This window comes from Eulemur rufifrons, chromosome 28 (genome assembly GCF_041146395.1).
Source record: "Eulemur rufifrons isolate Redbay chromosome 28, OSU_ERuf_1, whole genome shotgun sequence".
In the NCBI taxonomy this organism is placed as follows: domain Eukaryota; kingdom Metazoa; phylum Chordata; class Mammalia; order Primates; family Lemuridae; genus Eulemur; species Eulemur rufifrons.
In genome coordinates this window covers 43,075,362-43,102,039 of record NC_091010.1, presented here as the reverse complement: position 1 = coordinate 43,102,039, position 26,678 = coordinate 43,075,362, and the positions used below count along the sequence as shown (strand labels likewise).

General features: G+C 38.2%; 1 protein-coding gene across 3 annotated transcripts; it reads left to right on the top strand.

The window, feature by feature from the left end:
- Positions 1-359: 359 nt before the first annotated feature.
- On the top strand, positions 360-26,678 carry LOC138376067 (cytochrome P450 2C21-like). Of its 3 annotated transcripts, XM_069460055.1 has the most exons (9): positions 360-550; positions 3,364-3,526; positions 4,873-5,022; positions 8,337-8,497; positions 9,716-9,889; positions 11,178-11,319; positions 13,603-13,790; positions 23,015-23,156; positions 25,344-26,678. In XM_069460055.1, exons 1-9 carry the CDS (start codon positions 383-385, stop codon positions 25,523-25,525), a joined length of 1,470 nt encoding a protein of 489 aa, XP_069316156.1. In that variant the 5' UTR covers positions 360-382; the 3' UTR covers positions 25,526-26,678. The 3 variants fall into 3 exon arrangements, with proteins under 3 accessions (XP_069316156.1, XP_069316157.1, XP_069316158.1); XM_069460056.1 differs by lacking the exon at positions 9,716-9,889; XM_069460057.1 differs by lacking the exon at positions 23,015-23,156 and having other exon boundaries at positions 25,344-25,455.

Here is a 26,678-nt window from a genome sequence, read left to right as displayed (position 1 = left end):
GCACTTCTTTGTTTTGCTCATATGATAATAGATTTTGACATGTGAGATATTCTTTTTAATTATTTGTTGAGATCATGAACTCCAACTACCCCTTTGAAAATCTGATAGTTTTCACTGTTACTAATATGCCACTAAGATCACTCTTGCTCAAGAAATGAGAGTTAGTTTTTTGGTTGGAATATCCACAGAAACTCAGGAATTAATCAATACTAAAGTGCCGGGTTTTGTTTTTATTTCTACCAACAGGCCAAAGTGTACTAAAGACAAAACATGTTTACTCAGATTTCAAAAACTCAGTATGTATTTAGTGATAAGCTTGCCCTTTGTGTTTATAAAGCCTTTGGATTCTAAGCTTTCAACTGCATTTACACAAAGCACATCAATGGATCTCTTCATTGTCCTGGTGATTTGTCTTTCTTGTTTGATTCTATTTTCTCTGTGGAATGGAAGCTATGCCAAAGGAAAGCTCCCCCCTGGCCCGACTCCTCTCCCAATTGTTGGAAATATTCTACAGTTAAATACTAAGAACATCAGCAAATCTCTAAGCATGGTAAGTATGATTAATTTTCTTTCAGTTGCTTGCAATGAATAAATAAGATAGCTCTATGGTTAAATAAAATATTGTCCCACATACCACTAGGCACACAGATATGATTTTAGAATATATACAGATTGAAAAGAATGAGATCTATTAACCCTTATCAAAAGTAGGAATCAACAGGTCAGAGGCAAATAAGTGTTTACTCAGGAATGGAGGTTGCAACCTGTACCACCCAAGAGGAATGATGGGGCTTACATTTATAGACATTTATTTAGATTACATAAGTTGTTAGTTTAATTTGTTGGTGGATTAAACAAAGAATCCACCATCAGTCATTAGTAGAAGGCTGTGTTTATATCAATTAGTCTGGAAAAACCTATATACAAACTGTGAAGATTAAGACCAGTTTTCTTGTATTGTATATTGTTTAGAGCCCGGTTGTTCGTGAAGAAAATGCTTTCCACAGTTCCTTCGTTGGTCTGAAAGTTCTTCAGCAGTTTAACATGGAGTCAGTAGCCCAAGTTTGAGTCATGATGTCAAGCTGGAACAAGCTATTAGGTTGATGCGAAAGGAATTGCAGTTTTGGACCTTGAATTTTAAAGTACTATAACTAGGCTCAAAAAACATCTTTATTAATCAAAATAGGAACCATTACAGTCAACACATTTTGACAATGAGAAATAAGTTTGTTCATTCCTGTAGCATAAAAATCCATGCTTCGGGATTCAACGAACTCTTGGAAAGCATTTTCTGCATCCTGCTGGTTGTGAAAGGGTTTTCCCTGCAAAAACCTTTTGAGTTGCTTGAAGAAGTGATAGTTGGTTGGCGAGAGGTCAGGGGAATATGGCAGATGAGGCAAAACTTTGTAGCTCAATTGGTTCAACTTTTGAAGCATTGGTTGTGTGACATGTGGTTGGGCGTTGTCATGGAGAAGAAAGCTGTAGTGGATGAGATCAGCAGCAGACCACCAAACAGTGGCCATGACCTTCTGGTGCAAGTTTGGCTTTGAGAAGTGTTTCGGAGCTTCTTCTCAGTCTAGTCACTGAGCTGGTCTTTGCCAGTTGTATAGAATCCACTTTTCCTCGCACAACACAATCTGATCTAGAAATGGTTCATTGTTGTTGTTTACAATAATAGAAGATGACACTTCAAAACGACGATTTTTTGATTTTTCGTCAGCTCATGAGGCACCCACTTCTGGAGATTTTTCAACTTTCCAAGTTGCTCCAAATGCTGAACGACCATAGAATGGTCGACGCTGAGTTCTTCGGCAACTTCTCCTGTAGTTGTAAGAGGATCAGCTTTGATGATTGATCTCAATTCGTTGTTGTCAACTTCTGATGGCCAGCCACTGCACTCCTCATCGTCAAGGCTCTCATCTCCTTTGCAAAACTTCTCAAACCACCACTGCATTGTATGTTCATTAGCAGTTCCTGGGCCAAATGCGTTGTTGATGTTGCAACTTGTCTCTGCTGTTTTACGAGCCATTTGAACTCGAAAAAGAAAATCACTCTAATTTGCTTTTTGTCTAACATCATTTCCATAGTCTAAAATAAATATAAAATAAACAGCAAGTAATAAGTCATTAGCAAAAAACATAAAGTGAGAGATGTGCATTAAATGATTTTTAACATTAAAATGAGATTATAATTAGGGAAAAGTCAGTGTATATTCAGTGTGGGGGTCCTTTTTGGCTTGAGGTGGTTAGATCTGGATAGGTCTGGTTTCTTTGCAGCCAGGTTCCCTATCAGGTGGTGTCAGCATCTTGCTTCAGTGGTCTTGGAGAACATTATTCAAGAGGCAGACAGTTTGGCTCCCTCCTTATATGGGTATGGGCTGAATTCCAGCAGCTAGGAGCTCATTTGTTTTTTTTTTTCTACAGTCAATTAGGTTGGGTCATGCAGTCCCATGTTGCCCTCTTTGGTCAGCAGTGAGGCCTGAGTCCTGTCCCTATACTGTCTCACAATGGCTAAAAGAAAATAGGAGTTAATTTTTATCTCACATAATGATTTAGAGGTGGGTGCCCATGGCATGACACTCCTCTATAAGGTCATTCAGAGAACTAGTTCTTCTCAATCTTGCAGTTCTACTGTCTTGTGCCCCTAGGCTGCCATTCTCATTTGCATGGTCACAGGGGGAGCATCTCCATGCTATTATTTCAACCCAAAGGTAGGGGAAGAAATGAAGGGCAAGCAATAACCTTTTGTGGAGTAGAATTTGCACACATCACTTCTGCTAACATCAGTTCATGGAAACTTTTGTCACATAGCCACATCTAGCTTCACGTGAAGCTGAGAAATGTCTATGACCAGGCTGTCAAGTTCTCAGGTGTTATTAAAACTTAGAGGTCTCTGGTGCTAAAAAGAAGTATGGAAAATTGACAATGAGGGACGATTATTAGTCTACACATGGGGCAAGTTGGAAGGGCTTTCCTTAAACAGGAGGAGAAACACATTTATTGTAACTGTAGGAAGGAAGGAGAAACTTGATGTGGTTGGTTTTGCAGAAAAAAGTTAATAAAATAATAGTAGCAAAATGCATAATATAGCCCCTGTCACACAATAGAAACTCAATAAAGGATAACTATTGAGGATAATATTAGTATTAATAATGATAGCAATATTACTAATAATGTGATGTTAATTACCATTTAAATAATGTACTTTCTTATTAAATAACTGGTTCTAAAAGTTGCAATCTTTTATAACAGGTGGATGAATATTAAAATGTCTCTTCAGTAAGAATTAAAAATATTTCTCTCATTTATCTACATTTCTGTTGTGAAATTCTCACTTTTCTTGCATCTTTTTTTCTTTTTCCAGCTAGCAAAAGATTACGGCCCTGTGTTCACTGTGTATTTTGGCATGAAGCCCACCGTGGTGTTGCATGGATACAAAGCAGTGAAGGAAGCCCTAATTGATCAGGGAGAAGAATTTTCTGGCAGAGGGAGTCTCCCAATGTCAGAAAAAGTTAGCAAAAATTTAGGTATGCTTCTTTTTGGGGAATGTGTGTGGGTTTGTAAGTTGCAAAGACTCCAAATAGGCTAAGAAATTGAGAAATTATAAGCACTTGGAGAGATTCATAAGACATACTTTTCATAATTCCAACATAAGACTATTAATAATTTTTGTATAAAGGAAAGCAAACCATCTAACCACTAATGTTCTAAGAATTTGTGACTAAAACACCTTCATTTTAAATTATGGCCAGTTAAGATAATGAGAAAGAGACAAAGAGAAAAGAGAGAGGAGGCAAGTGACTAAATTATACTATTCACTAAATATTTTGCTTCCTGAGTCATGGATACTCAGAGACTATTTAGGAAACTGGTATAGTATGCATGGGACCAACATAGGTTTGAAATATTTTCAGCCTCACTTTCAATCTTCTATTCTCAAATGGCATAGGAAGTATTGGAATCCAATAGAATACAAAGCATAAATCAAAGATATGCTTTGAAAAGATGATCATGGAGAAACACATGAGTATGGATTGGAATTGATATTAGAAAAAGCATTTTCTTTAAGTGCCTGAACTATTTCCCACTTGATTTCGAAGCTGGCCTTAAACTGTCCAGGCTTCTGGTGGATCACTGGGTTCTGACAAAAAGACAGAAGACCGGAATGGGGTCGTCTCCTCTCCATTGTTCTCGAAGAGGCTTCCTGGACAAGTTTCCTATGAGCTTATTTTTCTCCTGATCTTGTCTTGACTCTGGAAGTCTGATGTTGAACTTCGTTGGTGTTAAGACCACATTGCATGGAAAGATTTAACAAATAGAAAAGAGTGTTAAAATAAGAAGAGTTATCTGTCAATGACGGCATCCCTTATCTGAGAAATAGGTTGTTAGGAGATTCCTTCCAATGCAGATGCTGTCTCACCTTCTCTTGAGAATTGCCTCCTCTTGTTGTTTCTGTAAAAATTCACTTGTAATCAGAAAAGCCAGCCCTGAAAATTTAGCCTATGAGTCGGACTCACCATGATTTACTGCTATGTGATCACAGAGCAAGCATTTTCCCTCCAGGATTTTCCACACCTTTGTCAGTAAAATGGGGGCAAACCCCTCAGTTTACAGAGTTATTCTGAGATTTAGAGCAGCTGATGGGTCAAGAAGAGTTTAGTAAGATGTAAAATCAAGAGTCCTGACGGTAAAATATTAGGTTCGGTTAAGGGGGGAGGCAAGTGAGGTAGGGCTCAATGAGAATTCCTTAAGCTGACAGCACTATATTCACATCCCTGCTTCAGTGTCAGCATCATTTCCTGAGATGAGTACTCTCAGCTAGAATTATAGCAATGGAGGATAGGCTTCTCTCTCTCTCTCTTTGTCCTGCTAGGAATTGTTTTCAGCAATGGAAAAATATGGAAGCACACCCGGCGTTTCTCCCTCATGGTTTTGCGGAATATGGGGATGGGGAAAAAAACTATCGAAGACCGAATTCAAGAGGAAATCTCGTATCTGGTGGAAGCGTTAAAAAAAACCAATGGTGTGTATTTCTTTATATAATTAACAATAATAGTTTGAGTAGAATAAATGCTATTACAAATAGACTAAAAAAAGATATGATGACTCAAGTACAACAGTTACTTTTTGCTCATATATTATTAATAGTAATAAGAGGCGAGGTGGTCAGCATAACAGCCTTTTCAGACACCAGGTTGATAGGAGCACTGATATCTTCAACATCTGGCTTCCGGTATCACCCAGGCTTCATCTCTTTGTGTGGTAGTGGAAGGAGAAAAGAACAAGGAAAAGAGCTAATAGTGTTTGGGCCAGGCAAAGAGGTGGCACAAAACTTCCCTCGTGTGCCATGGCTACAAGTTAGTAACAGGGTCACACCTAACTGCAAGAGGAACTGGAAAATGTGGTTCACTCTGTGCACAGGAAGAAGAGGAGAACATGGATTTTGGTAATCAGCCGTGGCAGCATTAACTTGAAAAATTTAGTAAATTTTCTAGTAACTACTTGAGAAACAATACAGAGACTGCCAAATTCTCCCAAAGTGCGGGGCTGCAATTCAGCTCCCGTGGAGGAGTGTGCGTATGAAGAGAGAGAGCTAGAGCAGCACAGATCTCTGCAGTGTGTCGATGTGTGTATGCCCACGCAGGACGGGCAGAGGGGATGAGGGAGAAAGGGGTGGGCAGGAGACCAAGCAGGGAGGGAGTAAGATCAGAATCATAAGATATATGTAGCTTTACAACCTCAATATTTAAATGCTCCTAGAGAACTTATTAACTTAATACTATATTCTCTATGGTGAATTGACATTGTGTTTTTAAATCAATGTTATGTTATTGTCCAGATAGGCTGTTTTTCTCTCCTCCTCCTCCTCCTTCCTCTTCTTTCTTCTCCTCCTCCTCCTCCTCCTCCTTCCGCTTCTTCTTTGTTCTTCTTCTTTTTATTTGCAGACAGAGTCTCACTCTGTTGTCCTGGCTAGAGTATAGTGGCAACATTTTAGCTCACTGCAACCTCAAACTCCTGGGCTCAAACAATCCTTTTACCTCAGCCTCCTGAGTAGCTGGGACTACAGCCACATGCCACCATGCCCAGCTACATTTTTTTCTATATTTTGTAGAGATGGGGTCTTGGTCTCACTCTTGCTCAGGCTGGTCTCGAACTCTTGAGCTCAAATGATCCCCTGCCTTGGCTTCTCAGAGTGCTAGAATTACAGGCAGGAGCCACCATGCCTGGACAAGACAGGCTGTTTTCTATTTTATGAATATTTTGCTGCTATTAATATTGCAAATATTTGCATGACCTGGTTTCTTCCTAATTTCTGTACATGGAGTTAGAGTGTTAGTGAACATTGTTTGGGCTTTTGATACATTAGTACCTAGGTATTGAGGGGACATTTGACAGAAAAGAGATAAGAACATGTGTATATTGTTCTATAAACTTGTTTTTAAGTATAATATATTGAAAGAATATTTTCATGTGTTTAACTTTTAAATGTTTTTCAAAGAACATTATTAACCAAATAGTACGGAAGTAGTCCATTATTTTGGACATACCATAGTTTATTTAACTAATCGTCTATTTCAGCCAGATGGGTTTTTTTCCCAGTCTTTGCTGTTATTAATATTAAAAAGTGCAATCCATATGAATTATTGCAAATCTCTGACTACTTTCTGAGAATTTTAGAAATAGAATTACTAAAGCAATGAATATTGGGTTCTGATACATATTATCTGGGAAATGATTTTGTGCATCAATTTATATTTCAAGCAGAACTTATTGGTTCACCTTTTCCCATAGTTGATCTCAGCTTCCTAATCTGTGATCACCCAGACTCTGCTTGATGCCACCTGATTAGGGGACCCTCACACTCTTAGGGAAGCCCATTTCATCACTGGATAACTCTAACTGTTGGAAGTTGTTTTCACAGGTTGAACAGAACTGTTTTTTTTTTCTTTTTTCTTGTAACTTCTCCTTTTTGATCCTAGCTAGCTTTTTCCTTCTGGAGTTACAGTATTGTGGTTGTCACCAGATAGAAACAGGAGTGATCTATTAATACCTTTCATCCAAAATCTCAGATGATTTCAGATGTTGAGATTAATCATGCCACACACACAGCCCAATAGGATAGGAAAGTTTTATGATTTACATAATGCTGCTTTCTATGAAGAGCAGAGTGACTCCCAAGCATGTCCAAGAATGGCCTGAGAGAGCAGGGAAAGGACACTGGCAAGAGTTTTTATTTTTTGTGTTTTTTTTTAATTATTTTTATTTTTTATTACAGCATATTATGGGGGTACAAAAGTTTAGGTTACAGATATTGCCCTTGCTCCCCCTTCCCCCCTGAATCAGAGCTTCAAGCGTGTCCATCCCCTAGATGGTGTGCATCGCACTCATTATGTGTGTATATACCCATCCCCTCCCGCCTTGGCATGAGGTTTTTATGGTGGTTAGTGGCCGGGCTGGGAGGAGGATTCCTGTGTGCAAGCCAGGGTTTGTGTGGCTCAAATTTCCTGCTTGTGCCAAAGAAGGGAGCAGTTGAGCTTCTTTATCAGCAGGTCTAGATGTGGGTAGAAGGGAAGAGGTGGGGTGAGGATTCAACACTTCCAGCAAACATCAAAAAATAGAGTCATATTCTTTTTTATATTAATATAGAGAGCCTGTTTCCAAAGCTGTAAGATATTTTTTGAATTATCTGAACATAACTCCAATTTCTCTCATTATTCTTCTCCTCTATAAACACACCCAATTTTTTCAACTATGTTTCATAAATTACAATTTCAAGTTTCCTCAGTCACTTGATTTTCTTATTGGGCTGCTCAGCTTTCTGTGGACATCACGAGGAAGTATCCACACTAAGAGCTAAATTCCACACATTTAAAGAGACACACACGCAGAGAGACACATACACATTTATGTATTTTTAAAGATAGGGCCTCACTATGTTGCCTGGGCTGGCCTTGAACTTCTGGGCTTAAGCGACCCTCTTGTCTCAGCTTCCTGGGTAGCTGGGTCTATAGGCGCACACCACCATACCTGGCACTATAGATATTTTTAAATGACCTCTTTTTATTTGTATTATTTCTGGTGAATTAAAAAAAATTTGGAAAATAATGCAAATAGACTATTTGGGGGAAAATTAACAACTGGACTGGATCAGACGCTTTTGTTTGGGAAACACAATAAATTTTATTTTAGGCATGTGGAGTTTATAGTAGTGACATGTCCAGATCATTCTTATTCTTAAAAAAATCTTTAAAGTCAACCTTTTCCAATTATTTGGAACAGTCAATTTAAGATTTATATGAAAATTATGTACTAACTCCTCATTTCTATTGTTTTTAGCATCTCCCTGTGATCCCACTTCCCTTCTGTCCTGTGTTCCCTGCAATGTGATCTGCTCTGTCATTTTCCACACTCGTTTTGACTACAATGACCCGAAATTTCAAACCTTGATTAAGTATTTTCATGAAAACCTTATGATTGTAAGCACCCCTTGGATGCAGGTAAGGTCAAGGTTATACTCAAATGGGTAATAATTTTCTAGCTAATCTACTGCTCATGCCTGTCTCATTCCTCTGCCCTATTTAAAAGTGGCCAAAGTAATATTTATCAAACTATCATTTGTAAACCATTAGTGAGTTACCAAATCAATTTAATGAGTTGAAATGAAATTTAAAACATGAAATAACATAGAATAGAAAGAAAAATGTAACTTAGAGTGTTTCATTTATAGTCAAGCATTTTTTTGAGAAATTTCTTTTTCTGATTTTTATATCTATAGATAGAGAAGACAGTAATATAAAATGTGTTTCTTACTATGGCACACTGTCAGAAAATGTTAGTCATCTATGGTGTACAATCATTAACAACTAAAATTCTGTATAGATCATAAGATCATGATGTGTCCCACCTGAGAAGGACCTCAGAGAACAAAAAGTCCAGCCTCTCATTTTTTGGAACAGAAAACTGTGACCCAGAGCTATCAATCATAATTTCCAAAGTAACCTAATCAAGACAATGCGTGAGCTAGGTCTAGAATCTAGATTCTCTGATTCTATAACTAGTTGATTCAAGGTGTTAGCCTGAACAAATTGCTTTGGTGCCTACCAATGAATGGTATTAACATTACAAACTGTCTAAAGCAGAGTCAGTGATCTCTAGGAGCAGCAAAGGCCAGATGAGTAAGGTAAGTATGCACATTTCTGAAGTGGAACATGCATAAATTACCAAAAAAATGCTAAGTGATTCAGGCAGGTCATTAATCTTTCTGATGTACTGTTTCTTCATTACAACAAAAGAGTATGAGCCTCCATATGTTTTTAGATGATTCCCTTGAGAAATATGTGTAGGGTAATCTGTTAGGAACACTGGGTTCTAGCTCTGATATCACTAGTTTGGTGTCTTAGAGTTATTGACTAAGCTTTCTGAACCTCAGTGTTCTCATTGGAGAGAGGTGACAACAGTGGTGAGTTCCAGACTTCCTTCAGAGAGTTGTGGTTAGGAAATGAATGTGAATGGCTTTGAAGTTGCTTTGTAACCTGTGCATACTGTAACTCTAGCGACTTGTTGGTGCTCTCTCCTTCAAATTTCAAGTGTGTGCTAGTGCAGAAAACATGTCTTATTCATCTTTACCTGCTTAGCAGATAGCAAAGCGTGGACACATAAGAAAGGCCTGTAAATGTTTGCCTAGTGAATTAACGGAGGGTTCTTTCTTCTTTCAGCTCTACAATGCTTTCCCTCTTTTACATTATCTCCCAGGATGTCACAAGGAGTTATTTAAAAATGTTGCTTGCCAAAAAGAGTTTATTTTGGAGAAAGTAAAACAGCATCAAGAATCTCTAGACATCAATAACCCTCAGGACTTTATTGATTACTTCCTGATTAAAATGGAAAAGGTATTTTAAAGTGCCCCTGATTTGGTATTTCATCTTTGAGAGTGATGTGATTTATAGATTTGCTTTGTTTTTCCTGGTGAAACTGGGATATTTCATCAGGAAATGCTCTTTCCTACAGATGTAGTCGTTGCTTGTGCAAACCATATTGAATGCATCAGAATATTTCTAAATTCTCACTGAAAAAGATTTGGCATATTTTATATTTACCATGTTAAAGCTGGTTGTTTATTTGGGGGCAGATCAACACATACACACACACGCATATACTCATGCACATATATTCAAGATTGATGATAACATATCATGGTACATAGAATAAGTTCTGTGAATGGAAGATGCAACGAAGGAACACAGGAATGGATAGGAATCCAGAAAGGCTTACCTTTAGAAAAAATCTAGATGAGGTAGGTTTTGAGGAAACTCTGGCTTAGATTAACAGGGAAGACAAAATAGGTCTAGGGAATGATAAGTGTAGTAATCAAGCATGTGGAATTTTCAAAGAGGTTAACTTAATTGCAATTGAGGAACAGTGGTGGGTGTAATGACTGATGGAGTTGGGAATAGTGATGTAGTTTGGGGGTAGGCATTTCCAGAGGGTCTGAATGAAAAATTTAGACATGATAAAATAGACAATAGATGCTAGAATTGACAGTGATTAGCAGTGATGGCTTAATAGAAATTATGTTTGAAAGAAATTGTAGGCCGGGCATGGTGGCTCATGCTTATAATACTAGCACTCTGGGAGGCTGAGGCAGGTGGATAGTTTGAGCTCAGGAATTCGAGACCAGCCTGAGCAAGAGCAAGACACCATCTCTACTAAAAATAGAAAGAAATTATATGGACAACTAAAAATATATACAGAAAAAAAAATTAGCCGGGCATGGTGGCACATGCCTGTAGTCCCAGCTACTTGGGAGGCTGAGGGAGGAGGATCACTTGAGCCCAGGAGTTTGAGGTTGCTGTGAGCTAGGCTGACACCACGGCACTAGCCTGGGCAACAGACTGACACTCTGTCTCAAAAAAAAAAAAAAAAAAAAAAAAAATTATCAAGGAACTGATTGGCTCTAGTGGGTGAGAAAGTGAGGAATCAGAAAGGACTTGGAAGTTTTTAACTGTGATTATATTGTAACCATTTGAAAAAATCCTAACGATTCCTCTAACTTTCCCTACAGCTATAGCACACCTCAAAGTCTGGTTTAACTTGTCAGATACTGATGTTATATTTAGTAATTCTCTGTTACCTAAAAAGCTTTTTATTTATCAAGTAATTCTAACATATCATTGCTAGGAAAAACACAATAAACAGTCAGAATTTACCATGGACAACTTGGTCATTACCGTATGGGATATGTTTGGTGCAGGGACAGAGACAACGAGCACCACAATGAGATATGGACTCTTGCTCCTGCTGAAGCACCCTGAGATCGCAGGTATGATCATACGTGATGGGAAGGGTAAAATTCCAGGTAGACATTGGCAGACAATACTGATAACCATCCCACCCTTTACCTGCCTGGACAATTAACAAGAAAATTTCTCATCATTAGTATATTTACCTACCTTGGGATGGATTCAATTCAAACTAGATCATAATATAAAAAGAGAATGAAATAAACAACAGAGATTTGAAGGGCAGAGGTCATTACTCTCTCTGCTCTGATGCAGTATCTTTGATTTGGGTTGGGAAAAATACAGTAATAGGGTTGTCTTAGCATCTGGGTAGAACTAGCTTCTCTCATTCTCCAAAAAGATCCACTCAGATATGCTTTCCCTGTCCAGATAAATATATGTTTGTTAAAAGATACTTCTACCCAAATGCATTTGCAATGTAGGGATTCACTCAACAAAGTTACAATCTTTCTCCATCAAAAAGAGTGACTCTCCAGTAAAAGAGTTATACCCAAATAAAAAAATTCTTTTTCATATACCCTTTGGGTAAAAAAACTTTTCTTCACAAACATGACTTCTCTTTCAAATGCAACTTCTCTATTGTTTCTACCTCTTGATGTTTCCTTCACTGCTACCTCATGTTTTGTGATTTGGTGCATTTTTAGTATGATTAAACCTTATGAAGCTTATCTCCATGACATTAGCACCAAATTTTTCCACTTTGTTTAAGGTCCTTCTGCCCTGCCATTATAAATAGCAGATACTTTCTGAATAGTGCAATTTAGAAGCATAGCCTAAAAATTCCTTTACTAGTGCACATTGTGAGACAGGGTGCTTCTGTGTTTCTTTCCCATGACACAGACTCCCTCAGCCAAATAACTTCTCTAACTCTTACAAGACCTATGTTGATTATGACTAGAAGTCGTATACGACATTTTCCTCCAAACCTTAAAATCTTGTGCACATTGCAAAAGCCCTCTGTGTGTCATATTTCCCTGTCACTTCCATTTTCATTTTCCATTTGGATTTTTTCCTAAGTCGTATCCATATCCATTTCCTTTTTCTTTCTTTCCATTTTCATTCCTCACTGTGCTGTTCTACTGAGCATTTCGATTTTAGAAGTAGTTCCTGACTACTTTCTTTCACCACTCTCTTCTAGATGAAAGTCCAGCCTCTCAACCTGAAAAGGTGAAATTTAAAACTTGCCTGAAATTCCTCTTTATAGCTATCACACCACAGAATTTTCACATGCTCCCTTACAAAGACACATTTTTTAGGTAAATAAATGAATACTATTTGACCAAATTAGCAGCATGGCATTGCTACTTTGAAAAATGGGTTATAGATTCTTAACAGTGGTGGCTTCGAATTCTGACTCTACTAGTAGGCAGCTGTGTGACCTCAGACTCAGGATTACCTCCCCATACCGCTGGTCCCCTATCTATTTAAGTGGGATAATGTGGGAAAGACCATAAAGTCTCTTGGTATCCTCAGGAAACATATTTACTTCTTTGGACCTGTTTCTTTATAAAATACAAAAAATAATGCCTAAAACATATATTTTGAGGAATTATAAAGTAATATAATGAATAGTGCAGAATGTCTGTCGTATATTACATTCTAAATAAATGTTAACTTACTTTTTGTTTCTCTGTGCTGAATCAACTAAGTGTTCTGTTTATTAAGCATTTACTGCACTGGGTAGTTATTTTTTTTAAAATAATTTTAATTTCAAAACATTAGGGGGTATAAGTGTTCTTGTTACGTGGATGAGTTGTACAATGCTGAAGTCAGGGCATTTAGTGTGCCTGTCATCAGAATAGTGCACGTTGTATCTGGTAGGTAAGATTTATCCTTCAGCCTCCTCCCATCCTCCCCACTTCTTAGGTTCCAGTGTCCTTTACACTGCTTTATGACTATATGTATGCACTGGGTAGCTTCTACCCTCTTGAAACTTACACATTAAAAATAAAAATTGGCATACGCAAGGTGGTTAAACAACAAGGTCATTAGTGAACCTTCAAGATCCTAGATCCCTGAGTCTACCAAGCAAAAGCACATAAAATAGAAAATCAGAGTGCAGAAATGAGTCTCATGGTTCAATTGTGTTTTATATAATACATGCATATATTTAAGTCTCTAATGAGTTTTCAATTCACCCAGGGAACTGAAACTCTGTTTCTTTTTTTCCCTTATGGAGGTAGTGTCACAAAATTCCCCCATCTCCCCATTTCCAACTTGAATGAGACAATGATTAACAGGTCAAACAAAAGGTACTTCAAGTCTAGTCTATTTGACATTAATTCTGATTCCTTCCTGGCCAGCTAAAGTCCAGCAAGAGATTGACCGTGTGATTGGAAAACACCGAAGCCCCTGCATGCAGGACAGGAGCCGCATGCCCTACACGGATGCCGTGGTGCACGAGATCCAGAGATACATTGACCTGCTCCCCACCAACTTGCCCCATGCGGTGACTGAGGACATTCAGTTTAGAGAATACTTTATTCCAAAGGTGAGAATATTTTATCTATACTCCTCCTTAGGAATTTAAGGCCATCATTATCATGGTAGTAGAACTCTAGATTGCCTAACCTTCTACAGGTGTGGCACAAGCATAATCAGGCACCTCACTCTCTAACTGCATCCTCCTTTCCTTCTAGTTTGTTGATACAATTTTCTAAATATAACAGTGCTTAGACTTTCACAGGATTTTTAGTAGATTCATAGCTCCACACTCTGTCCATTAGCCCAATCTGCTGTCCACTTCCCTGCTTTGCAATGTATGTTTTATTACTCTTACCAGTTAACCAATATCCTATACCCCCACCTCTCTCCATACTGTTTCACTTATTTGTAAAAAGTCCAATACAAAAGTCTCCTTCCTCCTGCCTGCCTTTGGGCTACTGATCCCTGTTGCAAAAAATCATGCAGCCCAGCAGGTTGATATTAGTATCATCAACCCCAAGTGTATGGGTATAATTTTCACTAATGTCAAATGTACTTTCAGTTGTGCTCAACAATCCTGCCTTATAACCTATCTCAACTTGCCTTACCATGCTCCACAGTGACTCTCTTAGCCTTAAACTCTCCTCAAACTTCCAACTCTCCATTATCTTCTTTTTCTCAGGTGACCAGCCCTTCTGTCTGACAGAGAAAATCAGAGCCATTGGAAGGAAACTCTCTCAATTCTCTTCCATTAGATCTACACACTTAGCTATATCCACAGCCTTTGGATTCTCTTTCATGTCTATTGTTGTTAAGGAAGGGCTCTCCTCTTATCCAATAAAAGCCTTTCTACCTGTGGCATGAATCCCCATGTGTCTGTTTTTATGCTAGTACCACTAAGTTTTGGTTACCATAGCTTTGTGGTATGTTTTGAAGTCATGTAGTATGATGCCACTATTGTTCTTTTTGGTGAAGATTGTTTGGGCTTCTTGGAGTCTTTTGTAGTTCCATACGAATTTTAGCATTGGTTTTTATATTTCTGTGAAGAGTGTAATTGCTACTTTTACATGGATTGCATTGAATCCGTAGATACTTTGGGTAGTATAACATTTTAGCAATATTGATTCTTCTAAGCCATAAACATGGAGTATATTTCCAATTATTTGTGTCTTCTTCAATTTTTTCAATGTTTTATAATGTTCATTGTAGATATATTTCAGCTCCTTGGTTAAATTTATTTCTAGGTATTTTTTTTTCGGGGGAGGTACTTATTGTAGACATGATTGCTTTCTTGATTTCTTTTTGAGATAATTCACTATTATAGAAACACTACTGATTTTTGTATATTGATTTTATTTCCTGCATTATACAAATTACTGAATTTGTTTACTAGTCCTAATAGTATTTTGGTGGAGTCTTTAGGGTTTTGTGTATATAAGATCATGTTATCTGCAGTCAGGGCCAATTTAACTTCCTCTTTTCCAATCTGAATGCTCTTTATTTCTTTTCTCTTGCTCTGGCTAGGACTTCTAGTACTATACTGAATAAAACTGTTCAAGTGGGCATCTTTGTCTTGGTCCAGAACTTAGAGAGAAAGCTTTCAGGTTTTCCTTATCCAGTATGATGTTGGCTGTCAGTTTGTTACATATGGCCTTTATTATGTTGAAGAATATGAGAGTTTTTTTTTTTAATCATTAATGGATGTTGAATTTTATCAAATACTTTTTCTATGTCTATTGAGATGATCATATGGTTTTTGTCCTTCATTCTGTGATGTATCCCATTTATGTATTTGTGTATGCTGAACCATCTTTGCATCCCTGGAATGAATCCCCACTTGATCATGTTGAATTATCTTTTTGATGTGATGTTGGATTCAGTTTGATAGTACTTTGTTGAGGATTTTTGCATCCAAGTTCATTGGGAATACTGTCCTGTAGTTTTCTTTTGTTGTTGTGTCATTGTCTAGCTTTGCTGCTCTCACAGAATGTGTTTGGAAGAATTTCTTCCCTTTGAATTTTTGGAATAGTTTTAGAAGAGTTAGTATTTATTGCTTTTTGAAACGTTTGGTAGAATTCAGCAATGAAGGTATTTGGTCCTGGCTTTTCTTTGATGGGGGATTTTAAATTACTAATTTGATTCTGTTACTCATTATTAGTCTGTTCAGATTTTCCACTTCTTCATGATTCAATCTTGGCAACTTGTATGTGTCCAGGAATTTGTCTATTTCTTCTAGGTTTTATAATTGGTTGGGTTGTAGCTATTGATAATGGTCTCTAATGATTTTTGTATTGCTGTGGTGTCAGTTATAACGACTCCTTTTTCATCTCTATTTTATTTGAGTCTTGTCTCTTCTTTCATAGTTATTCTAGTTAAATGTTTTTCATTTTTGTTTATTGTTCAAAATCCCAACTCTGCTTCATTGATCTTTTTTTCCCTAGTCTCTATTTCATTTATTTTGGTTCTGATCTTTCTATTTCTTTCCTCTATTTTTGGATTTTTTTTTCTTTTTTTTTCTAGTTCCTTGAGTGGCGATAATAGGTTGCTTCTGTGAGATCTTTCTATTTTTTAACCTTGGAACTAATTGTTATAATCTTCCCTCTTAGTACTGCTTTTACTGTATCCCATAGGTTTTGGTATGTTGTGTTTCCATTGTCATTTATCTCAAGAGATTTTTAAATTTCCTGTTTTCCTTGAGTCATTGGTTGTTTAGGAGCATGTTGTTGAATTTCCATGTATTTGTATAGTTTTCTAAGTTCTTTTTGTTATTGATTTCTGGTTTTATTGTGTGGTAGTCAAAAAAAATACTTGATTTGATTTCAGTTTTTAAAAATTTGTTGAGACTTGTTTTGTAGCCTACTGTATATTCTATCCAGGAGAACATCTCATGTGCTGTCCTGAAGAGTGTGTATTCTGCAGTTTTGGGGTGGAATGTTCTATAGATGTCTGCTAAGTCCATTTGTTCAAGTGTGTACTTTAATTCAAGTGTTTATTTGTTGAATTCTTGTCTGGATGATCTGTCCATTGCTGAAAGTGGAGTGTTAAAGTCCCCTACTATCATTGTGTTGGAGTCTATCTCTCTTTAGATCTATTAAGGTTTGCTTTATATATTTAGGTGCTCTGATGTTGGGTGCATACAATTGTTATATCCTCTTGACAAACTGACCCCTTTGTCATTGTCCAGTGACCGTCTTTGTCTCTTTTTACAGCTTTTGATTTAAAGTCTATTTTATCTGATATAAGTACAGTCATGCCATGATATCCATGTGGGATTGGTTCCAGGACCCTTTGTGGATGCCAAAGCCATGCATATTCAAGCCCTGCAGTCAGCCCTGTGGAACCAGCACGTACCAAAAGTTGGCCCCCTGTATTTGTGGATTTCACATCCTGTGAATACTGTATTTAAATTTGTGTTTGATTGCAGATATGGAACCTGCATGTACAGAGGGATGACTGTATTTAATGAAGAAAAATCATGTATAAGTGGACCCATGCAGTTCAAACCCTTGTTCAAGGGTCAACTGTAGAGCTACTCCTGCTCTCTTTTGGTTTTAATTTTCATAGATTATCTTTTTATTTCCCTTTAAATTTATTCAGTTACTCTATGTCTTTTAGTTGGAGAATGTAATCCATTTATGCTTAAGGTATTTAATGATACATTATGGTCTTACTACTGCCATTTTGTTATTTGTTTTCTAGGTTTTTTTTGTAGTTTCTTTCTTCCTTACTCCCTCTCTTGCTATCTTCCTTTGTGGTTAGGTGATTTTCTCTAGTAGTGTGTTTTGAATCCTTGATTTTTATTTTTGGTGTATCCAATAGGTTATTGCTTTGTGGTTTTCATGAGGCCCACAAAACACTTTTACTTGTTATAACATCTTGTTATAACTAATTAATTTAGGCTGATAGTAATTTAACTATGATGCTAAAGGTAGGAAAACAAACAAACAAAAACTAAAAAGACTCTACACTTTAACTCCATTGACCCCCACATTTGGAATTTTTGATATCCCACCCCATTTTACATTTTTTATATCACCTATCTCTTGTCAAATTACTGTAGTTATTGCTATTATTATTTTAGAGATGGAGGCTCACCATGTCACCCAGGCTGGGGTACCGTGGCAGGATGATAGCTCACTGTAGCCTCAAACTCCTGGGCTTAAGTGATCCTCCTGCCTCAGTCTCCCAAGTTGCTGGAATTATAGGTGTGGACCATTGTGCCCAGATAATTTATTATTTGTAATAATTTTGTCTTTTAGTTTTTATACTAAAGATATAAGTGGTTTACACAATGTTTACAGTATTACAGTATTCTGAGTGTGTCTAGATATCTACTCATCTCAGTGAGTTTTATACCTTCATGTGTTTTCTTGCTACACATTAGCATCTCTTTCTTCCAGTTTGAAGAACTCTTTTTAGTATTTCTTGTAAGACAGGTATGATGGTGATAAATTCTCTGAGCTTTTGTTTATCTGGAAAGGTCTTTATCTTGCCTTCATTTCTGAAGGATAGCTTTGCTGGGTATAGTATTCTTGGTTACCATTTTTTTTCCTTTGGTACTTTGAATATAGCATCCCACTCCTCCTTGTATGGTTAGATTTCTGCTGAGAAGCCTGTTGCCAGATGAATTGAAACTCTCTTATGTGTTAATTACTTCCTTTCTATGGCTTCTTTCAGAATCTTTTCTTTGTCTTTGACCTTTGAATGCTTGATTGTGGCCTATCTTGGGGTAGACTTATTTGGGGTGAATCTAGTTGCTGCCCTTTAACCTTCCTGTATCTGGATATTTGTATCTTTCTATAGCTTTGGAAAGTTTTTTGTTATTATCTCTGAATAAACTTTCTATTCATTTGGCATTCTCAAATCTTTCTTGAACTCCCATAACTTGAATATTTGCTCTTTTGATGCTTTCCCATAGTTCCTATAAGCTTTCATTATTCTTATTCATCTTTCTCTTCTGACTATATGTTTTCAAACAGCCTGTCTTCAAGGTTACTAATTCTTTCTTCTGCTTTATCAACTCTGCTGTTGATGGCCTCTGTTGCATTTTTCATTTGGTGTATTGTGGTTTTTGCTCCAGGATCTCTGTTTGATTTAAAAGTATTATTTCAATCTATCTATTAAGTTTACTTGATGAATTATAAATTGTCTATATTTTCCTGAATTTTATTGGGTTACCTTAAAATAGCTATTTTTAATTTACTCTCCAAGAGATCAGACATCTCCATCACTTTAGGCTTAGTCTCTGGTGCCTTCTTTGTCCATTCAGTGAGGTCATGGTTCCCTGAATCCTCTTGATGTTTGTGAGCAGGAAGTGATATCTGTGCATTGAAGGATTAGGTGTCTATTCCAGTCTTCACAGTCTGGCTTTGCTTGTGCTCATTCTTTCAGAGATTCTAAGTGGGCTAATTATTATATTCCCTGAGCCTGTGGTCACTGCTGCTATTTCAGCACTGGATGGTGCCCTATGCCCAGGTTTGCCATGAGTGTGTAGTTAGTGTGTTGCCACTTTTTCAGAACTAGAGGGTACCTTAAGCCCTGCTTGGGGCTGGGACAGTTCCAGATACTCTGTCCATGGTCACCAGCAAGGGTTATGTGCTGTGGGGCACTGCCTGACATGGGGCCTTACTGTGGCAGGTCTCGTTGCAAGCAAGATAGCATCTCCTATCTACTTCCCGCTCCTTCCCCCAAACATACAATGCCTCTCTCTCTGCTATGCTGTCTAGGGGTTGGGGAAGGGATGGAAAAGGCAGTCCTATGCCACTACAGCTGCCATAATGCTGGGTCATGCCAGGAGACCAAAACTGCTGTGACCAGCACAGCACAGGGGTACAGCTAATGCTCATGCTACTGTGGCCTGCCTGCCACTGAGGCTCAAGGTTGTGGGAGACAGCAGGCAGTGATGTAGGGCAGAACACAAGACTGTCCCACCAGGGCCACAGGTGTCCATCTGGTGCTGATGCAGGTCCAATGACTCTGTCAGACCTTGTTTGATTCTTCCTGGTGTTCAGTTTCACCCTGGGAGAGCCAGCACTGAGTTTCAAGGCAAAGTTCTGCACTTACTTCCCTCTTATTCCTCCCAATAGATGGAGTCACTCTCTGTGTTGCATGTCTGCGGTTGCGGGAGGTAAAGTGAGGGCAGTCTTTTGGCACCAAGGCTGATGTTCAGGTGGGTCATACCTGAAGCCCACAACTTCTGGGACCAGTGCAGCTGAGGACATGCCCCAGCCCATGCTACTATGGCCTGCCTGCCTGCTGAGATTCACTCACGACACTTAATACTCTTAGGGATGTCTTCCATTAGAATACATTCAATTCCCGCATCAGTGTGGTGATAATCTCCTAGTTTCTTCCTCTCTCTGGGTAGTTATTCTCCATATTCTTTATCCTGTAGAACTTTGGTAGCATTTTTTGAATTCTAGGTTTGCTAGAGATAAAGTTTTAGCTTCTGTCTGGAAATGTCCTTCTATTACATTATTGTTCTGTAATTTTTTTGGGGTGTAATGTCTTTTTCAGGTTTTGGGGTTAGAATTATGCTGGCTTTATTAAATGTTTTGAGAAGTGTTTTTCTCTTTTCTGTATTTTCTGAAAGAGTCAAACTCAAACCTCTGAATTCTCAGTTTAGTTCTTTTAACTTTAGGTGAGTTATTTGGAGTTTGCCCACACTTGTCTAACTCAAGAGCTAGCCAGAGATTTGAAAGTGTTCATAAAAAGAATTTAGTGCTTCTCCTCTCTGGCTCTTTCTTTATCCCCTTTCTCTTCAGGTTCTGTGTGGGGTGAGGTCACCGAATGATTTTTGGTTCTTCAAGCCAGTGAGACTGAAGACAAATTTTAGTCATCCAGTATTTTGCTGCCTGGGGCTTGCCCTCAAAATAAAATCATGAAAATGGAAACTCACCTGCTACCATTCTCTTTTTTCAAGTGTCTTCTGTGATGCAGTACCTTCATGTTTTTGGTAATCCTCCAGTGTATACATATTTATTTGTGAGAGTTCTTCCAATAGCAGCTTCTCAGCAAGTACCCTATTGATATGTCTCTAAGTTCACTCACCTTTCCTTTTGTGGTCTCCAGTGCTATTACTCCCATCCAGTAAGTTTTCATTTTTGCTCTTTTTAATTCTAGAATTTCTATGTTTATAGTTTTCATTCCTCTGCTGATATTTCCCATCTATTTCCTTATTATTCTTCTGTAGTACTTGGGATATATTCATGATATCTTCTTTACTATGGATATTTCACATATATTCCCTTATAATTGTTCCTTTAAATACTTGGATACATTCAAAATATCTACTTTGAAGTTCTTGTGTGATAATCCTGCCATTTAGGATTTCATGGGTCTATTTCTATTGATTGGCTTTTTTCTCTTATTTTGGGTCACATTTCTTTCTTTTATGGGTCTAATAATTTTTTATTGTATGCTGAACATTTTGAATGATGCCTTTTGGGGAGTCTGGATTATGCTGTCTTCCTTTAAAAGGCATTGCCTTTTATTTTAGCAGGCACTTATATTCCTGACAGATGCTTATCATTCTGTTAGGCTTAGTATAATTCTTTGTCATTGTGGGTTAATTTCAATTTTAAATTTGGTCTTTGGGCCTGGCCCTTAGTCCAGGGTAGAGTTTCTTAGTCCAACAGTTTGGAATTTTGGGGTTCAGCACAGAATATCTGAGGATACAAGAAAGTTTACTATGTCCTGGCTGGGTTGGAACTTCAGCTCCATCTGTTCCTATACAACATCTGGTATTTATCTTTAGTTCTCCACTCTCCAGCAGTCATACTCTAACAGGCTTCATGGAGTTTCCTACTGCACATGAGCCACCCAACCCACAGCCATGGACTTACAGAGAAGAGTCTTGTACACTTTTGAGATCCTCACTATTTGTGGATTCCTCCTGTCCTGTACCCTAGAATTTGTCTTTACAAATTCTAGGTGCCAAATTTTGATCTCCATTTTTCTCAGCTTGAAAATAACACCACTTTGCTTGTCCCTCACTACCACACATAGTGGGAGGAAAGTCTTCCCAAGTCAGAAATCCAGGGTGCTCATGGAGCCTAATTTCTCTTTAGTAAAGTGTTGCAATCCTCGATTGCCACTTGTGCAATGATGAAAAACTCTACGTTATAAATGTTTTTCCAAATCTCTATTTGTTTAATTGTGAGGGCAACTCCAAAGCAGTTACTGTGTCATAGCAGAAGCAGATGGCCCCACCGGCCAGAAGAAGTGTTTTATCACAACTTAACTTTATCCAGAAGCCCATTTGGGGGCTGAACCTACAAGTTTCCTGTACTTCATGCTGAGGGTGTGTTCTAAGTTCACCCAGGCAGGAAATGAATCACAGGAATAGCTGTGTTACTAGGAAGAGGGTCAGGAGGGACTGATACTTCTTTTTCTCTTTCATTTATCCACATTTATCTCCGCTACCTAGTAAAAGTATGGCCTTTGTTAAGATCCCAAACTATTGTGAATGTAATCATTATCATCATATCAGTAATGAAACCCTTTCTATTGAGTATTTTAACATGTTGTAATCTTTGCATATAAAGTATTTCCTATATTATCTCATCTTATGTTCATAAAAAACTAACACAAGCATGTTGTTTACATGTTACTAATGATGAAAATGAGGCATTGAAATGTTAAACAACTTAACTATGGTCACAGAGCTAAATTTGGTGGAGAGAAAGATTTTACTGATTCTGAAACCTAAACTGTAACTCACTATTATTTCTGAGTTTCAGAAAAACCTACTAGAAATTGAAAATTCTCTGTCCTTTTCATAAGAATATGTGAAAATTCAGTTGAAGGAACTTAGTAGAAGAAGGGGATACTTATCAGTTTCTCATCTTGATGAGAAAATGAAGTTTTTCACAACCAGGCCACTAAACTGCTGAGTTCTGAGGAAGGCTCATAACTGGTTGTTCTAAAGGGAATGAGCTGGATTTTCAGTCATATCAGCGCTCTTAGACAATACTGCAATTTATTCGCCAAGAGCAATGTGCTCCAGGGAGCTTCCTGGTTTTTCTGCAAATACATGCTGGTGTCAGACTACACACTGGTGAAGATGGCCTTGCAATCAAAGAACAGTGCCCTGGACTGGCCATTATATGATTTAACACCTATTGAGCTTGGTCAATAATTTGTTCTGTGATATGGAGCAAATAAATTCTCCTTTTTTTGTGCCTCAATCTCCTTTTGTAAAACAAAAGGATAAGATAACGGATTTCTAATTTTTTTTCAGGCTCCATGACCTTCTTTATGATCTGCTTTATCTGTTTCTCTTTCCATCAGGGCACAAACATATTAATACACCTGTCTTCTGTGCTGCATGATGACAAAGAGTTTCCCAACCCAGAGCAGTTTGACCCTGGCCACTTTCTGGATGAAAGTGGCAACTTTAAGAAGAGTGACTACTTCATGCCTTTTTCAGCAGGCAAGCTAGCTTTCTTTTTATTTCTACATCAGAGGTTAAGTGAGATGAGGAAGCACTTTTGTGTGGAGGGTATTCTGGGATGGGCAAATTATCATTTGTATGAGGCCAGAGACACCACTCCCAAAGTCCTGGGTGTTTCTCATTGGATTGGTGGCTGTACTCACTGATTCTGCTTCCTGACCCCCACTGAGGTCCTCAAGATTTCCTTGTAGAGGTCCAGTTCTAGAAAGGTTTTTCTCATCTACTCCAAGAGGCCAGTTCACTTAACAAACATCACTGAACACCTTACACGTAGCAATCCTATCCTCAGATTCAGGGATCCAAGTGTGAACAAGAAACAGATCTTCCCTCTAAGAGAGAGGAAAACAAATTAACAGGCAAAGAGACTCCAGTGTGACAAATGCTGTGATCAGGGCTTCTGTGTGAGCCCAAAGAGAGGAGCTCCTGACTCTGGTTTTTTTTCCAGGGGGCAGGACCAGAGAAGTTGGAGGGTAAGGGAAATTTTCTTTCAGGAAGTAACATTTGCATATCTTCCCTTGATTTGTAGAGGCCCTGGAAAGAAACAGGTGGGCACACTCCAAAAGTTTAATTAAAGTGAGTTTAATGAAGAGACTGTTTTCAGAGGTGTGGGCAGGATAAGGGAAGAAACAAAGCATTGTAAAGTACTCAGGACTAACATCAGCAGGGAGATGTTACCATCCTAGACCAGAAGAGACAAGGGAAAGGGAGTGTTATTGGAACCTGAACAGACCTTTAGCCAGGAGAGAGTGGATGTAGGAGAACCATCTATATAGATAGGAACACAGCCCTGCCAAAACTGCGGCCTGGCAGGGTGGGATTGAGGAAATAGACACTCTGACCTTCTCAATACCTATCTTTGAATTTACTCAGCACCCAGAAGGGAACTAACTTCTGGGTTAATGCAGTCCATAGAAGTGAGTTTCCTGGGAACAGTTAGGCACAAAGGCAAGCAAATGCAGAATGCATCTGGAAGGAGGAAGAAATGGAGAATTTTCAGCACATTCCAAGGAAGAAGCGAGAGGAAGATTAGAGAGGCTAAAGGACCTTTCCCACAGAAGTAACTGAAACAGAGAGAGAAATAAGAGATTTGCTCCTGAGTATTTAAGAAAATAAATATTGAGCAATCCTTATGACAGTGATCCCAAGATTATGTACCACGCCCAGGGATAATCTCAACAGGAGCCACTGCTGCGCTGCTCCTTGTCTTCCTTCCTGTATTTTGGAGTCCCCTGTTGCATAATGAGCGTGACTCAAATTCCTATTCATTTCACATCGTTTGCTGGCCTGCCTTTTGTCTTGTCACTGTGAGTATTACAAGATAGATCTAAGGGCTTACCATAAAAGTTTATATTCCAGTCTGTGAGAAAGTGAATAATTTAAATTTCATGTGAAGTGTACTGTAGTAGCATTAATGAGTGTTGTGGAAAAACAGATAAGAGTGTGAATTGTATGCCCTGAGCACCTCAAAGAAGTTTGCATGGAATAAATGAAATCTGAACTGAATCTGGAAGGATATATAGGCTATTGGTAGGCACAGTAGAGGGGAAGATCATTCCAGATAGCGGAAGACCTGGAGTCTGAGATAAAACTTGAAATTGCCAATTTGTTTGGGGTGTGGTGTAGTTAGTAATGGCTGGGATGTGGGGAACTGGTTGGAAGGAATGGAAAGAAATGAGACTCTAAGAATTGCTTGTGGCCAGTTTGTGACATTTATTTTTCATACCTGGCAATGTTAAGCTCTTGAAAAATTTTAAAGCAGGTATGTGAAAAGATTAAGATTATCATTTAGAGTACAGACAAGGAGAAATAAATCTATTATTTAGTACTAGGTCAGACATAGATTGAAAAGTAGATACAGTGTTGTGTATTGTTCCAGTTGGGATAGGAGAGTGTGTGTGTGTGTGTGTGTGTGTGTAGAAATATGTCAATGGCAAGCCTCAGCATAGCAGTTCTAGCACATACAGAAAAGATGTTTTCATATAGTATGCATACAGAAATATGTGCTGAGGAAATGAAGGAAATCAGGTTTGGGTATAAATAGAAGCAGCCATAGGTTAATTAGTCATTCATTAATGTATTTTCTTCATTCCCTATTTATTTAAGCCTCCCTGTGTGCTAACTCAGAAATAGAATTAAATGAAAAATTAATTCGTATGTCATTTTTAGGAAAAAGAGTTTGTGTTGGAGAGAGCCTGGCCCGCATGGAGCTGTTTCTAATCCTGACCAGCATTTTGCAGAATTTTACCTTGAAACCTCTGGTTGATCCAAAGGACATTGACACCACCCCAATTGAGAACGGGTTAGGTTCTGTACCACCCTTCTATGAGCTCTGTTTCATTCCAGTCTGAAGAAAGGGCAGCCTACCGAACTTCAGAGCAAGACCCTCCAGCCTCATCTGAACAAACCAGACGCTTTCTGACCTTGTGCCAGCTATTTATCGTCCACCTCTATCTTAATAGCAGGAATGTCATCTCTGAGCCCTGTCTCTTCTAATTTTCCCCACCCTTCAAATTTCCTAAAATTCCCCACCATTCAAATTTCCCAGCATAAAATAAAGCTCCCCTTTTCATCTCCAATAAGATTCTCTTTTTGTAATAGAACCCTTAGATCATAAGCTCCATCTCATTTGCAGTGTATACCAAATGGAAAGCAGACTATAAATGTTAGGGTATAAGGTTAGAGTGTGAGTTAGTGTATGTGGGTTTTAAGAAAGATTTCTCCAGACAAAAATTAGGATAGAAATAAGAAATTTATTTACTTTTCCCAGGCAGAAAACGGCCAACACAGTAGTGAAGGAAGTAGAGAATGTTGGCAGAGAGAACCAGGTATTCTGCCTTTTTGTCTAGGGGGAGGTTGTAAATTAGCAGGATATAGTTGAGAAACTGCTGCATCTGCTCCTTTCTTTCTTCCTGGTGGTGAGCTGATAGCAGAAATGGCAAGGATGTCAAAATCCAGGAGTTGCCTACCACCTCTCTTTGGAGATGGGATTAGCACAGGAAATGTGACTCTGCCCTTGAGATATGGCCCAAGCCTGAGAGTTGTGTCCTGCTATTCATTCAGGAACTGCAAGGCTGTAAAACAAATTCTAAGAAAAGCAGTTTCTGGTGAATGTAAAGAGAATACATTTCCTTTCTGTTTGTTAGGCTGTTTTCAGATGTAGTGAAAATGGAACCCTGCAGGGTGCCTGTCAGCTAATCAGGTAGTTGGGGGAGAGAGAGAGAGCCTGAGCATGCACAGGGAGAGAACAGAGAGCTCATTTTCTTTTCTTTCTTTTTTTTTTCTTGCTGGCCAGACTGTCCATCCCTTTGTAAATGTCACATTTTGCTTTACTACAAATTGAAAATCAGGAATTGTCCTATGAGATTTTAAAAAAATTTTAAATAAAATAAGTAAAATTCACTCATCCCTCACTCCTAACTCTCCAGGTGAATGGTCTCTTGAAAGTTTGGCATGTATATTTTCTGCCTTTTCTCAGTGGACATTAAAATATAATTATGTGTG